General features: G+C 40.7%; 2 protein-coding genes across 6 annotated transcripts in view; one reads left to right on the top strand and one right to left on the bottom strand.

The window, feature by feature from the left end:
* Positions 1-738: 738 nt before the first annotated feature.
* On the bottom strand, positions 739-14,222 carry RIDA (reactive intermediate imine deaminase A homolog). The gene is made up of 6 exons (XM_041769342.1): positions 14,065-14,222; positions 6,404-6,509; positions 4,859-4,913; positions 3,614-3,682; positions 2,576-2,631; positions 739-1,318 (listed from the first exon to the last, which is right to left on the bottom strand). The coding sequence occupies exons 1-6, from the start codon at positions 14,127-14,129 to the stop codon at positions 1,256-1,258; spliced, it is 414 nt and encodes a 137-aa protein (XP_041625276.1). The 5' UTR covers positions 14,130-14,222; the 3' UTR covers positions 739-1,255.
* An 85-nt stretch (positions 14,223-14,307) lies between these two features.
* Positions 14,308-15,963, top strand: part of POP1 (POP1 homolog, ribonuclease P/MRP subunit) — a 43,288-nt gene continuing 41,632 nt past the window's right edge. For 2 of the 5 annotated variants that reach the window (XM_041769341.1, XM_041769338.1), the window contains exon 1: positions 14,341-14,432. The gene's annotated coding sequence lies outside the window, so the exon portion shown is untranslated. Of the gene's footprint in view, positions 14,926-15,963 lie in introns of all 5 variants that reach the window. The other 3 variants (XM_041769340.1, XM_041769337.1, XM_041769339.1) reach the window with 2 other exon arrangements.

Here is a 15,963-nt window from a genome sequence, read left to right as displayed (position 1 = left end):
GCAAGTGCTAAACCGCTGAGCCACCCAGGGATCCGGTACTTCTACTTTTTTAAAAAAATTATTTGTCAGAAAGAGAAAGAGAGAGAGAATGACTGTACAAGCAAGGGGAGCAGCAGGCAGAGAGAGAGAAGCAGACTCCCCACTGGGTAGGGAACCTGACCCTTGCTTGGCTCCATCCCAGGACTGTGAGATCATGACCTGGGCCAAAGGCAAAGAGGCTTAACCGGCTGAGCCACCCAGGTGCCCTTATACTCTTTAATCTGTGTACTTGTATTTGTATTTATTCTATATATCAAGGAAGTATTCATGTAGTAGTTGTCTAAATTGAAAGGCTTTAAAGATCAAATACAAAATGATTTTACGTAGCCTGATTACAATAGTGTAAAAATGTACAAAGTCAGGGCAGCCCCGGTGGTGCAGTGGTTTAGTGCCACCTGCAGCTTAAGATGTGATCCTGGAGACCCGGGATCAAGTCCCATATCAAGCTCCTTGCATGGAGCCTGCTTCTCCCTCTGCCTGTGTCTCTGCCTCTCTCTCTCTCTCTCTCTCTCTCTGTGTCTCTCATGAATAAATTTTAAAAAATCTTTAAAAAATATTTTAAAAAATGTACAAAGTCAGAATTAAGTTTTGAGAAAAAAAAATACTTCGGAGTTTTAACTTCATGGTTTCCCCCCACCATTAGGTAATATGCTTTAATGTATAAACTGTTAAAAAATAAGTGAACAGAACCACACCAAGGAAAATCTGCATGTCTATTTTATTTCCATTAGAAAAATACTATCTATTAAAATTGTGATCCACTTTATTCTCCTTTATCTCTACGATTCAAATTTCAGTACTTTAATTTTATTCAAGTAAAAGCAGAATTATATAGCTGATGTGAGGACTAATTATTTCACATCATTAAATTAATAGGATTTAACTGAATTATGTGTGCTCTTAATTATTTATTAGGAATGGTAATTCCTCTCTTGCAGGATTTATTTCCCTCTACTTTCATTTATTTGCGTATGTAATGAGCATCTCTTTTCCGACGTCTAGTACCATGAGTATGTGTGTGTATGATTTATGGCGCCAGTAATTGGAGTTGTCATCTAATCTCCAATTCATGCTTAATTCCCCTTATTTTATGGCTATTTCCATAATGACCTCAAATGTTTTAGCCAATCATACACTTTCCAACATCAACGGTAAAAATTAAGATGTAAACTTAAAAACATTGTTATGATTCCAGACTAAATAACACTGGGCCCACTTATAGCGATGCTGTGGTGAGAGGTCCTAGGACAGCCACTGCTTCAATCTCCACACGGCCTCCCTGCAAGGACCATAATCAAGCAATGGTTAGGTAATTTTTTATGGATTAAGAGAGCTCTATAATACTTACTAAAAATATACATAACTGATTGCAACACAGCATTGTTAACATTAAATTTTTCAAAGAAGGGAAGGATAGGGAAGCATTCACTGAGAACCCATGACAGGCCAGGCTCCCAAGCCAGACGTGTTCATGTGCATTAGCTCACAGGATTCTCCCAGTAGCTCCATTAGACAGTGTTCTCTCCTCGATCCCGAGAACCATTAATGGAAGCTTGGAGACGTTATTTTAACGTGTCCCAGGACACGATGATTAATGGCAGAGGTTCAAGCTCATTTCTTGTGATTCCAAGTTCAGAGCTCCTTCACTACACCTGATACCTTAGTTAAGTTTGAGGATACTGACCATTCCAAGTAACAACTGATTAAAACAATAAGCATACCACTGAGAGAAGATAAATTTTCTTTAGAAGATGATTACAAGTGGAAGTCAGTAGGCTGCTTTTTTATAGGCAGGAATATTGGGCTGCTAGGAGCTTCTAAACAGATTCGAATACCACAATAACAATGGTGAGAAAATATGTGGGCCACTGGTTTTGAGATGATTTTCCTAATGGAAGGGCTGGATATTTCATTACACACCTGAAATTCTTTATTACAGAGCTCACTACCCTGGCTCAATGTATAGTCTCTAAGTATGTGAAAACAATCCAGCTATTTTACTTTTTCTTACAATTTAAGTCCCTCTGATTCTGTTGTGTTAATGTGTGGTCTTGATTTCTAATTTTCTTGATTTTTTTTTAAAGATTTTATTTATTTATTCATGATAGACACAAAAAGAGAGAGAGAGAGAGAGAGAGGCAGAGACACAGGCAGAAGGAGAAGCAGGCAGAGGGAGAAGCAGGCAGAGGGAGAAGCAGGCTCCATGCAGGGAGCCCGATGTGGGACTTGATCCCAGGACTCCAGGATCATGCCCTGGGCCAAAAGCAGGTGCTAAACTGCTGAGCCACCCAGGGATCCCTTAATTTTCTTGATTTTTTAAAGACAAATTTTAAAAATTTCTTAAGTTTCTTAGTCCTCTCACCTCCGCCACGCATATATTAGGTATTTCCTTTTAGTCTTTAAGATTCTGGAAAGAAGAGATGATTTCTTCTTCTTCCTTTAAAAAATTTCCTGCCAAAGTGCTTAACTTGTTATACTCAGAAAACAATGTAGAAATGTAAAATTGTACATATTAATCATTTTTAATTATACTTACTTTGGGCAAAGCAGCAACCTGGTAAGCAGCTCTTGCAGGAAAACTACTTTTGAAATCTAAATTTAAAAGAATTTCATTTTAGTTTTCAGATACTGTATTGTGACTGCACAATCAAGACTCTGATAAGTGGGGGATCCCTGGGTGGCTCAGTGGTTTAGCGCCTGCCTTTGGCCCAGAGTGTGATCTTAGAGTCCCGGGATCAAATCCCACATCAGGCTCCCTGCATGGAGCCTGCTTCTCTTTCTGCCTATGTCTCTGCCTCTCTGTCTCTCTCATGAATGAATAAATAAAATCTTAAAAAAAAAAAAAGACTCTGATAAGTGTTTCATAGGTCTGTCTGTTCTTAGATATAAGCAACACTGAAAAAAAGAAGCTTATATTTATTTGAAAAATATTTTGCCATAGGATTCCTATGATATCAAATACTTTTAAAAATGTCTTAGCCTTCTGGAGAAAAAGAAAATACTCACATGCTTTGAGACTTTGATCTTGTTTGATACGAATGGGGTTTTATTTTTAAAGTAATACTTATTGTAGTATGAACTCAGTAAGTTCATACCACTCAATTTAAACACTCCAACGGCCCTATAGAGCTTTATCTCTATTTTGCATGTGAGGAAACCAAGGCATAAAAAATGTTAATTAACCCAGCTAATGATCCTGAGAGCCTGAACGGAGATGGCAAAGCCGTATCATAGCAGTAAAAAATATAATCTATGTGTTAAAAAAATTATTAGGAGGGCTTAGAAAACCTGGGAAGAGTAATAATATTAGGCTTTAATTTCATTCTAGAAATTCATTTAGAAAATGAATTCGTAGGGTTGTAGTATATTATTCTAGGGAGTGCCATAGAAATGTTTTGGATCTTTTTCAAGGGGACACATTGTTATGTTCTCAATCAGACTACCCTTTTAGGACAGATTCTATGGTCATTTCTTTAGCATCTCCTATCACTCTTAATTCATAATGGACACTCAATAGGTTAATAGATTAATTTCTTGTTAAAATTGAATACAGTAATAAAGCCAAATTACTTACACTGTTTGTAGACTTCATTGACAGTGTTGAAGTCATTTATGTCAGCCAGCAAAACAGTTGTTTTTACCACTAGAAGATACATACATTATTAGTTTTAGCTGTTTGGTCTCACCCAAAATATTACTTAGAAAAACATATGGATTCGTGCTCCCAGCCGCATAGCCGCCTCTCCGCGGAGCCGCCGCCCAAGCCCCTCCGAGCTGCTCCTGGTCCCACCGTGTGCGCTGCAGCCCTTAGGGAGCTCGGTGCACTCTCCCCGGGGCGCAGGTGTCTGCTAGTGTCCCAGGGAGCCCGAGGGCATCCCCGCCCTCCTGGGGTCCTGCTCTAAACCACAATGAGATACCACCTCACACCAGTGAGAATGGGGAAAATTAACAAGGCAGGAAACCACAAATGTTGGAGAGGATGCAGAGAAAAGGGAACCCTCTTGCACTGTTGGTGGGAATGTGAACTGGTGCAGCCACTCTGGAAAACTGTGTGGAGGTTCCTCAAAGAGTTAAAAATAGACCTGCCCTACGACCCAGCAGTTGCACTGTTGGGGATTTACCCCAAAGATTCAGATGCAATGAAACACCGGGACACCTGCACCCCGATGTTTCTAGCAGCAATGTCCACAATAGCCAAACTGTGGAAGGAGCCTCGGTGTCCATCGAAAGATGAATGGATAAAGAAGATGTGGTCTATGTATACAATGGAATATTACTCAGCCATTAGAAAGGACAAATACCCACCATTTGCTTCGACGTGGATGGAACTGGAGGGTATTATGCTGAGTGAAGTAAGTCAATCGGAGAAGGACAAACAGTGTATGTTCTCATTCATTTGGGGAATATAAATAACAGTGAAAGGGAATATAAGAGAAGGGAGAAGAAAAAGACTCCTAACTCGGGGAAATGAACTAGGGGTGGTGGAAGGGGAGGGGGGCGGGGAGTGGGGGTGAATGGGTGATGGGCACTGAGGGGGACACTTGACGGGATGAGCACTGGGTGTTATTCTGTATATTGGTAAATTGAACACCAATAAAAAATTAATTTATTTTTAAAAAAAAGAAAAACATATGGTTCTAGGACTGTTTTGATTCAAATGGGACTGAAATTAAAACAACTTTCAAAAGCAATGAAGATAAAAAAAAAAAAAAAAAAAAGCAATGAAGATATGGCGTGATATATTACTGGATGCTCTCTGTTCTTCAAAAAGACCACACAAATACCAAATGGAAATGTGAAGGAATATCAAGTTGCTCACCATTAGTGAAGTCACAGCCCGCAGCTTTCAGAATTTCACCCATGTTTGTAAGAGCCTATGAAGCAAGGCAAGAAAGGCCTAAGGCACCAATGTTCTATTAAAGCTTTAATTTTATTCCATTCAACAATTTTTGCTAATACCCATTTGAATATCTTATGTTGCAGAAAAATTCTCCCTTTCTAGGAAATTCTACTCTTTCTAGGCTACCTCTATGCAAGTGAATTGCTTCTTGGCTTTCATTTAATGGAAATGAATATTTCTGAAATATAGTGAGACCTTGTCTCCTTTTGTGAGTGAAAAAACTGGATTGAAGTTTCTTCATCAGTGCTAGAGTGTGTGAAGTTCTTAGCTGACATCCCCTCAGCTGAAACAGAAAAAGCTCCTGGAGTTCCTAACTATTACTTGGAGGATAAGTATGACCTAGTGAGCATTAAACCATGTTTTCTTTTAAAGCAATAATTGATTTTATAGTACTTTTATCTTTTTCTCAAAAAATAGTAAAGGAGGTATATGCTTGACACTCTGGCCTTTGGAAAAACAGAGGTTTTTCACTCATTCCTTAACGTACTATTTTGACAATTCATTATTACTCTCTACTGGTCACATTATAATATTTGATATTTTTATTTTTAGGTAAAATAAAAATTGGGGATTTTTTTCTGCATTAATTCAATTATATGGCCCTAGCATGATTTATTTCACTAGTTCCTTATGGATGGACCGTTTAGGTTGTTTTCTGTCTTTGGATAATACAAATGTCTCAATGAATGCATGAAATTATAATTTAATTCTATTTATTAGATTAGAATTATACTCTCCATTCTTATTTTAAAAAAACATACTACACATAATCTTTGATAGTTCTTACTATCAAATATTGAATATTAGTTTTGTGGTGTTTTTCTTAAGGGTCAGTGGCTCTGATAAGAAATTTTCCAATCCATGTAAAAGTTGCAAGATGCTATATGATTTCATTAATTTTATTGAGAGTTAAGTAGTTTTATTTTTTTGAAATCTCACTTCTTTATTTCCAGACTGCGTGTCAGTTTTATTTGCATTGAATACCACATAATAATCATGTCAATGTAAAATATTAAAGAGGGACTAGAGTGTCATTGTAAGGAAATATCTTCATCAACTAAATTACCTTTTTTTTTTCTTTTTTACTTTTTTAGTCAGGTTTATTGAGGAATAATTTAGAGAATTAAGGAATTTTATTGAGGTGACATAGATTATTATGTCAGGTTTAGGTATATACCATGATTTGATAATACTTATATACTGTAAAATGATTACCACAGTTTAGTGAGTATCTAATAATTCATGTTTGAAATCATCTTGGAAAGTAGACTTTTCTTTTGGTTGTTAAATGATTCCTCAAATTTCAAACTTTCTACTGACATAAAACTGTCTTAAATCAATCCGTAAGTAACTCTAGAAGCATTTATCTGATAATCTCTATGAAAAAACCAGCCAAGAGGATTCTTAATATCTCTCAGTATTAAAAAGCAAAGAAGGGAACTTCGAATGTAGAAGGTGACTTACTTGTTTGGCTTCTTCTGCCACCCCTCCTGGCACAAGCTGTCCACTTGAAGGGTCCATGCCTAGCTGTCCCGAAATGTAAATGGTCCTGTCGACTAACACAGCCTGACTGAAATAAACAGAAATTCAGTGTACGTAATACAAAATTCAATGCCAAAAGATTTCTTTGCTAAGACATGAAAAGCACAAAATATAAAATAAAAGAACTTACTGGACTTCATTAAAATTAGAAAACTTGCTTTTTTTTTTTTTTCCTGAAAATCCAGTTTATTTTCCATGTGTGGACAGATCCAGTCAGTGTGATCAGTTTTTCTGCATATGTAATAATTTATCAAAATAAGTTTTCCCACAAGACTCTTCCATCAACTCTGAAAGTCCTGGTCTGACAACATACCCAAATAAAGTTCTTGAAAATCGCCTCTTAAAATTTGGAATAAAGTGTGTCAAGTCTTTCCTGTAACGTTAACCGAACAAATGGCTAAAGAGCAATTTATGTTTTAAAAGGTGACTAGTACAACACTTGAGTTCAGGAAATTAATGTTTTAGTGCACTTTGCTCCAGTTTTAGCCAACATGCTACATTGTCCTTTTGGTGGCAGGGGGGCACAAAGTGGACTTGAGGATTTCCATTGTACGAAAAAGAAAATGAAAATAGGTCACAGATTGGAAGAAAATATTTGCAAAACAAATATCTAACAAAGAACTTGTATCCAGAATATATAAAGAACTTTTATAGGGACACCTGGGTGGCTCAGCAGTTGAGCGTCTGCCTTTGGCTCAGGCCGTGATCCTGGGTCTGGGGATCGAGCTCCCTGCGAGGAGACTACTTCTCCCTCTGCCTGTGTCTCTGCTTCTCTCTCTGTGTCTCTCATGAGGAAATAAATAAAATCCTCCCCCCAAAAAGAGAACTCTTATAATTCAATAAGAGGAAGATAAACCAATAAAAAATGGGCAAATGATTCTAACAGGTAATTTCATAAAAGACATATGAAGAGTTAAAGAGCACATGAAAGAAGCTCAACATTATTACTCATTAGAAAAATGTAAAGCAAACCATAATAGAATCCACTACACACAATAAGATGCCACTGATAATAGTAATTATTAGTGCAGATGTGAAACAACCAGAATCCTATATACATTGTTGGTGGGAATGCAAAAACAGTACACACTTTGGAAAACAGTTTGGCTAAAAAAAAAAAAAAAAAAAAAGGAAAACAGTTTGGTAAATTTCTGAAAAACTTAAAACATATGTTTAACATACAACTCAGCAATTTCTTTCCTAGGCAACTACCTAAAATAAATGAAAATATATGTCCAAAGACCTTACATGAATGTTCAGAGCAGCATTGTTGCTGAGAGCCAAAAAGAAAAACAAACAATAAAAAACACCCACTGACAGATCCATCTAAAGACTACGTATCATTTGATTCCACTTATATGAAACTCTAGAAAAGACAGAATAGTAGCAGAAAGTAGATTACTGGCTTTCTGGGTCACTGAAGATTGACCATAAATGAGTATGAGGGGGAAGCCTGGGTGGCTCAGCGGTTTAGCGCTGCCTCTGGCCCAGGGCGTGATCCTGGAGACCTGGGATCAAGTCCCACATCAGGCTCCCTGCATGGAGCCTACTTTTCCCTCTGCCTGTGTCTCTGCCTCTCCCTCTCTCTGGGCGTCTCTCAAGAATAAATAAAATTCTTAAAAAAAAATCAGTATGAGGGAATTTTTGGGGGGTGAGGGAAATGTGCTAAAACTTGACTGTGGTGGCAGGTACATGGCTCTAGACATTTACAAGAACTCAGGCAACTCTACATTTAAAAATGGGTGAATTTTAATGTAACTTATACCCCAACAGAGCTGTAAAACAACAAAATGTAATGCCAAGAGCACTCAAGAAAAGAAGTAATTATCTCAGACAAGATTCATCACTGCTTCTTGAAGTGTCAATTAAGGATCCACCAGGGAGGTTACACTTCATTTCTGCAAAGTGCTTGCTTTGGAAAAATGGCTTGTTTTGTAATGAAGATACTAAATTACAGAATTAGTATAAAATCACAAGGAACAGAATAAGCCACATTGAGACCTGAAAAAGATCCAAACAAATTAAAGAAAAAATTTTTTTAACTTTTTGGATAAAGAAAACCCCCATCTCTTTTTTTAATTGTGTCAAAATATATTCACCATTTTAAGCATTATTAAGTACACAATTTAGTGGCAGTGAGTGCCACCATTTTTAAAATGTTGATAAAGTATCAGTTTAAATTTAGAAGTAAAACTTGCTTTATCATTTCCATGCTTATTTAGAAAACAGCATCTTCTCATTTCTGACTTTACATTTCTAATATCACATTCTCATTTCTAATCTTCTTCTAGTTCCCTATAGTGTTTTCCAATATACTTCAAGCTTTCTTATATTTTATTTCATGATGTGTCCCCTGATTTTCCTGACCATATCTCTTTTCTTTGTAATTTAAACTATGACATTGATAATTAATTCATTATTTATTTATTTATTAAATTTTAGGTAAGCTCAGTGCCCAACGTGGGGCTTGAACTCACAATGCTGAGACCAAGAGTTGTATGCTCTACAAACTGAGCCAGCCAGGTGCCCCTATAATTTTTTCTTGATAATTTTTTGAATAAGAGAATGTTCACATGGTTAAAAAATCTAGAAACTATTTAAAAACTCTCAATGAAAAATCTCCTCCCTTCTCTCCTTATCTTCCTCTTGCTTAGTTTCCAGTCCCTACAAATAATCAATGCTCTTTTTTACATATTCTTCCATTTCTTTATGCATATATGGATAAAAATTAATATACATCTTCTCCCTGTTTATACAGCATGTAGTATATGAAACACTCTTCTACATTTTGCTTTTCTCACTTAACAGTATATCACTATCTTCCCATAACTGTATGCAGGATGCATCCTTATTCTTTTTAATAGCTGCAGAGTATTTCACTATATAAACATACTTAACTGGTTACCTTTGATCCCAGTATTTTGCTGTGGTAAACAAAACTCCATCAAAAACTATCACACACACATTTTCCCTGGCCAAGTAACTAAGCCTTTTTTTCATGTGAACCTCAGAGTTGCTTTCCCTATACCATGTACAGGATCCTGCCTCACATCACAGCTCAGTCTGTTCTTATCCCACCTCCAGGGTTATGCCAGACCGTAAACTCCCTGAAGACAGGAGCTGTGTCTTACTGTTTCTAGCTGTGCAGTGCCCTAGGTGACTCCTCGCACATAGTGGGCACACAATAACTTCTGGTTGGTGTTTTCCTCTCTAACCACTTAAATAGCGTGGGCTGTCAGTAAAGAATCTTTTTAGCAGGATCTACCAGCTTATTGTGTGGGCTTTGAAGAGCAGAAGAAGGTAGATTGAAACTTGTAATAGGATTTAGAAAGTTTAGAAATTCTCAACTATCTGGCTTTCACCTTGGCCCAGAAACAAGTTAACTATTGAGTTTGTTAATGTGTAAGCTTTCCTTGGTTGAAAAATATCATCAGCTCACAAGGCTTCTATTAATTGTTCTGTGTAGAACTAGGCTACCCTAAGCCCTTTGGAAAGTAATTTTAACTCTTTCTGTATATGAAACAGTTTAAACTCATATGCGTTATCATTGGCCAAGAAATTTTTTTTTTTTTTAAAGAAAGCTTTTTTTTTTTTTTTTTTTAAATTTTTATTTATTTTTGATAGTCACAGAGAGAGAGAGAGAGAGAGGCAGAGACATAGGCAGAGGGAGAAGCAGGCTCCATGCACCGGGAGCCCGACATGGGATTCGATCCCGGGTCTCCAGGATCGCGCCCTGGGCCAAAGGCAGGCGCTAAACCGCTGCGCCACCCAGGGATCCCAGCCAAGAAATTTTTGATAGTAAAAAGGAATTCATTTGTTCTCAGAAAATCAACAGACGTCTAAGACTATCTGACCTATGTGAGTTATCTCATACAGATTAGTAAAGAGACTGTTCACAAAAATAATTAGTTGACCCTTCCTGATCATAAGCATCCTACTCTCTCCATAGACAAGTCATTAGACTCCAGAAAATGTAAAAGTGGATTGTTCTATTTCCGGTCAAAGGGTAATAACACTTTCAAAAGCATCTTAGTAATAATTCTCATATTGTAATCTATGACACATGGACTATTACTTACAAATTTCATGACTATTTGGGTGGTGTGCTAGCAAAATGCACAGCAATGCAATGTGATGTTGAAATCTCTCAAGGTTCTGTCCCAGGGTATTCCTGAAATGTGCTGAGCTAATTAGCTAGTTGGTGACAACACCCCATGTATCACAATGCCAGGGACTGAAAGTTCAACACATTTGATTTCTTCCTGGAAAAGACCCAGAATTTTCAAAAACTGTGCTCACTACAAACTCCATGCACAAAAATTTGTTTCCCAATGGTTTTCAAAACATGTCCAATTAAACTTATCAGGATATAACTAATTAGTTGGGGTGTAGTTTTTCTTCAAGATAAAATATTGAAAATCAGCACCATTATTAGTGGCTTTGTATGACCTCTGGATACAAAAAAGCAGAAGAGGACAATGTCCTGGAAAGTCTGCACACAATGAAGCTGGTTGATGTTTTGTCTTTTATCATATTGGTATATTCATTTGATTCTCTTCCTTTTTTCTTATAGCTTTACAAAGAGAGTTGACTCTGAGTCAAACAGGAATATTACTGTCATGCTTGTTTTCTTTTTTATTTTTATTATTATTTTTTGTTTTCTTGAATAAAGTGTACACTTGAGGAAGTATATTATCCAGGCTCTATAAACCACTTTGTGTTTGTTTCTGGTAAGTGTTGCTTTTGCTCTGAAGTAAAATCACAGAATGACTGAGGGAGAGGGATCAGGGCAGAGGAGGAAAAAGATCAAGGATTTTTACTTTTAATATAATACCCCCTTAACTATTCTTAATGTCTTCTCCAAATAATTATCAGAATCCTCTTAAAAGAAATCTGGTCATGTCACTTCCTCTTCAAAAACTTTGAAGGCTCCTTGGTGCATACAAAATAAAGGTTATAGTCTTCACTTTTGCATTGGGAATGATCACAATCCAGGCCTTGCTAAAAGCTAATTTCTAGCAAGACGCAAAACAAAAATTCAGATTCAAAGTCCAACTCTGAACCAGGGTTTCCCAAAGTGTAGGTCATATGCAAACTGAATCACAGTAAGTAAATGATTTCTTTCTCAATTCTCTTTCAGTTCTTTCATGGCAGGAGAGAGCAAACTAAATCAGAAGACTGAGCTCTGAAGCTCTGCCTAAGTTCAAATTCTATCACATCCCACCTTGTGGCTGACCTTGGGCAAATTATTTAACCATGTGTGTATCAGTTTCTTCATCTGAAAAGTACGCACTGTCATAATAGCTGTGCACATAAACTATCTAGAACAGTGCCTTGTGCTGAGTGACATCAATAAATGTCAGCAAATATGACATCAATATTCTGATTACATGAAGGAGAAAAAAATATCAACTTTAGAAAACAAAGAAACTTCTTACTGTTAACAAAGAGAGCAGACCTTCGGTTCTGAGCCAACTGTAACAACTTCCTAGTTATTTATTCATGAAAGTCACAGAGAGAGAGGCAGAGACACAGGCTCCATGCAGGGAGCCCGACGTGGGACTCGATCCCGGGTCCCCAGGATCATGCCCTGGGCTGAAGGCAGGCACCAAACCGCTGAGCCACTGGGGCTGCCCAATAACTAAAATCTTAAAAAAAAAAAAAAAAGAAAAAAAAAAAAGAAAATGAAAATGAAAGTTTGATTAGGAAAGAAATTAACCTTTCATATTAGCAGCACTTCTGACAAATGGAAAGGCATGTACACAGGGTAGACAGTATACATTTATTTTTTTATTTAATTTTTTTTAATTTATTTATGATAGTCACACAGAGAGAGAGAGAGGTAGAGACACAGGCAGAGGGAGAAGCTCCACACCGGGAGCCCGAGGTGAGATTCGATCCCGGGTCTCCAGGATCACGCCCTGAGCCAAAGGCAGGCGCCAAACCGCTGGGCCACCCAGGGGTCCCGACAGTATACATTTATTTAGCTAGAGCATTTTGAGGCAATCTTAGCAAATGATTTTTGTTGTGATTTGTATTTGACTTTATTTGTGGGAAATGAGCATGGACAAAGAATTCATAATCATCCCAAGGCATTTCTTTTCTTTTTTTTTTTTTTTTTATAGAGAACTAATGTTTTATTTTATTTTTTTATTTATGATAGTCACGGGGAGAGAGAGAGAGAGGCAGAGACACAGGCGGAGGGAGAAGCAGGCTCCATGCACCGGGAGCCTGATGTGGGATTCTATCCCGGGTCTCCAGGATCGCGCCCTGGGCCAAAGGCAGGCGCCAAACCGCTGCGCCACCCAGGGATCCCCCCCAAGGCATTTCTATACGAGTTGTAAAAATCAGTGTCTTGGGTAGATAAGTACATATTTGCTTAGCATTTCTGTGAAAAGAATTCAGCTCTGTTCAGACCAACACACACATCTGTTCATGGGATTTACTCCTTTGAATTAAGAGAGGGTTAGATCAAACATTATGCTAAGTGGAAGAAGTCAGTCACAAAGGACCATATTGTAAGGATTCCATTTACAGGAAAAGTCTAGGACAGGCAAATCCACAGAAAATAGATTAGTGGTTGCTAGGAATTAGGGGAAAAGAGTGAGGAGTGACAGCTAATGTATATGGGGTTTCTTTTGGAGGTGATTAAAATATTCTGAGATTATATAGTGGTGATTGATGAAAACACAGGGCTGAGGACAAGGCGCAGGCCTGGGACAAGCCCGTGAAACAGGCAGAGGGACCTTCCTCTAGGGACTCAACTGCCTTGATGTCAATACTTTGCTAAAGGCAAAAGGCAACCTAGTCTGACCCCTAGGAGCCTGTCAGTCTCCTTTAACATACGAAGATTCCTTTAGAAATTACGTGTTGGCGATCGTGCCCAAGCACCTGGCCCAGCATACACATCCGAAGGGTCTCACGCCTCAGGTCTTACTGGACGGTACCAAGTGACCCTTTCCCAACAGCACAGCCAGCCCCCTCGAGGTCCTGGAAACCTTGCTCCCAAAGTTCCTCGAGCGTTCGCGTCGCCAGACCCTGCCAACCCCCGCGGGCCGGCGGCCGCAGCTCCTCCTGCCCACAGGTCCTGTCCCCGGGCCTTAAGAACACCACCATTTTGGACGAAAGACGTCTCAAGAATTCATTCTTGGTCGTGGGCTCCGGACCTCACCTACATTCCAAAACTTAATCGGCGATGGCTGCACTACGTGAGTATGATATAAAATCACTGAATCGTACACTTCATGGGGTTTTTTTACTGGTGTGTGAATCATAGCTTGCTAAAACGGTCCCACCAAACCCCCCAACCTGACCGCTCTGGGCGGCGGAGCGCGCCGGCCTCCGGGTCGGGGCAGTCCCCGAGAGCACAGGCTCCCGCAGCCACTGGGGCTCCTGACGCCCTATGGGTCTCAAGGGTGCTTCGCCCCTTTCCCAGGCTCAGCGTCCTGGGCTCAGCGAGTCGAATAGGAGGCTGGGCCCGATGAAGCCCGGGGCCTGCGCCAGCTCTGCCCCCGCCTGGCTTCAGCCCGGGACTCCCGACCCCACTCGTCAGAGACCGTCCGCGCTCCCTTACGCCTAGTTACCTGTAAGGGCCAATGGCCCCTGGAGCTTTCGCAGTGCTGATCACCTTTCTGATCAGAGACGCCATGGCTAACCCTTTTATCTTGCTCCCCCTCCAAGAGAACAATCCCGTCCACTGCCTCTGCCAGTGCGTCTCCAGACTAACCAGCCCAGGCACCCGTCCCGGCGGGAACTCTTCTGCGAGGCGAGTTCGCTCGGCATTCTGGGAGTTGTAGTCTCCGCCAGGTTCCCGGCCACGTGGAGGCCGCGACTGCACTGGCGCATGCGCCCTACAGATGGGTCGCCTCGCGCGTCTCGGCGGAGTAGACTGTCGCAGAGCCTTGTAGTTCTGACCGGGGAGCCCTGGATTCCTCTCACAGAGTCTCTGGAGGTAGGTCGCGAGAGGCCGGTGTTCCCCAGAGTCCGCGGGAGTTGGGCGGAGTGCGCGTGAGGTCCCCGCTCAGCGCCCGCGCACCGGCCCGGCTCTCCGGGTGTGCCCTGAGCTCAGACCCCGTGACGTCTTCTCTCCTGGCAGCCTGCGCCGGGGCCGCGCGGCCGACCCCGCGTCCCGCCGCGTCCCGCCGCGTCCCGCCGCGTCCCGCCGCGTCCCGCCGCGTCCCGCCGCGTCCCGCCGCGTCCCGCCGCGTCCCGCCGCGTCCCGCCGCGCAGGTGCTGTCCTGGGGATGGGCTTCGCCCCGTCCCGCCAGCTACTCCGAGGGAACGAGTAGGGTCGTTGAGGGGACCCCGCCGAGACCTGGGCGTGCTTCATCTGCCGCCCCTCCCGGGTCCCATTCCCGAGCGCTCCTAGCGCTTTACGGGGTCTCTGCGCGTTCGCTTTGGATCTGAGCCGAGCCCTGGTGACCGGGATCCGATTTCAAAATAAGGTAGGCTGGTCTCTTGGCAGATAGTCCTGCCATGTCAGAAGGTGTGGTACCTGCCAGATATTTCTTATTCTGTTAGTAAATGCACTATAAACACTTCTGCGTGCGACTTTACATTCAGCAGATATATATTGAACCCTTCTTGGTGCCAGGCACCCTGCTAGGTGCTAGAGGTACAACACATAGACAGGTAAGATCCCTGTCCTGCCCTGCTTCTGAAATGTAATGTAGGAAAATCCTCTTGATTGCTCTTCTTTTGTCCCACATACTATTAAGGTTTGGTTTTTCTACTTCCTGCTCAAGAGCCTTCAGAGCTTTTTTCATTGGTTCAGGGCTTCAAGCATGGAATAAAATGGAACTTCCAGTCTGTTTTCCCTGGCCTACTCAGTTTTATCCTCTCCTACTCTCTCATCCCACCCAAGTTGTCCAGAGTCCTCACGCCTGAATTCACACAGAAGATTCCTGAACTCCTTCCCTATTCAAATACCAACCAACTGAAATCCTATTTTCTCATTGACTTTACCTCTGGTTCCGCATCCCCCCCCCCTTTTTTTTTTCATGAGGCAGAGACATAGGCAGAGGGAGAAGCAGGCTCCCCACGGGCAGCCCAATGTGGACTTCATTAGGATTTACCTTATATTGTCTATTGCTGTTAGAACTGTTTGACGACCACTGCTAGTTTGACCTGCTAATTTTTTAGTCTGATATCAAAGCCTACTGCAATCCCCGAGTCCCAGCCTGTTCCTGGCCTGTTTTAGTGCTGAATAGACCAGGGTTCCCAGGTCTACTCCCAAGAGAGAGCTGTCTTGCTGGATAAGTTTTAATTCAGATAATAGTAGGGGAACTAAATGGTTTTATAAAATCATTCTGAGTGATTCTTAATGCCGACTGACCTGAACTGGGTCATTCACCAGCTGACTGATTCTGCAGAACTTCATTTACTTACTACATATTTTTAAATTTAAAATAATGAAAAATGGTGGGATGCCTGGGTGGCTCAGTGGTTGAGGGTCTGCCTTAAGCTCAGGGCATGATCCTGGA

Source organism: Vulpes lagopus, chromosome 9, assembly GCF_018345385.1.
Source record: "Vulpes lagopus strain Blue_001 chromosome 9, ASM1834538v1, whole genome shotgun sequence".
NCBI classification, from domain to species: Eukaryota; Metazoa; Chordata; class Mammalia; order Carnivora; family Canidae; genus Vulpes; species Vulpes lagopus.
Note: the sequence above shows the minus strand (reverse complement) of the source record. Positions and strands in the feature narration are given on the sequence as shown.

Excerpts from the sequence above, each read along its gene's own strand:
- RIDA (XM_041769342.1), bottom strand. The coding sequence starts at position 14,129 with ATGGCGTCTCTGATCAGAAAGGTGATCAGCACTGCGAAAGCTCCAGGG. Across the intron at positions 3,683-4,858 it reads GGGCTGTGACTTCACTAATG|TGGTAAAAACAACTGTTTTG; the intron begins GTGAGCAACTTG and ends TGTATCTTCTAG. Across the intron at positions 2,632-3,613 it reads CAATGAAGTCTACAAACAGT|ATTTCAAAAGTAGTTTTCCT; the intron begins GTAAGTAATTTG and ends TTTTAAATTTAG.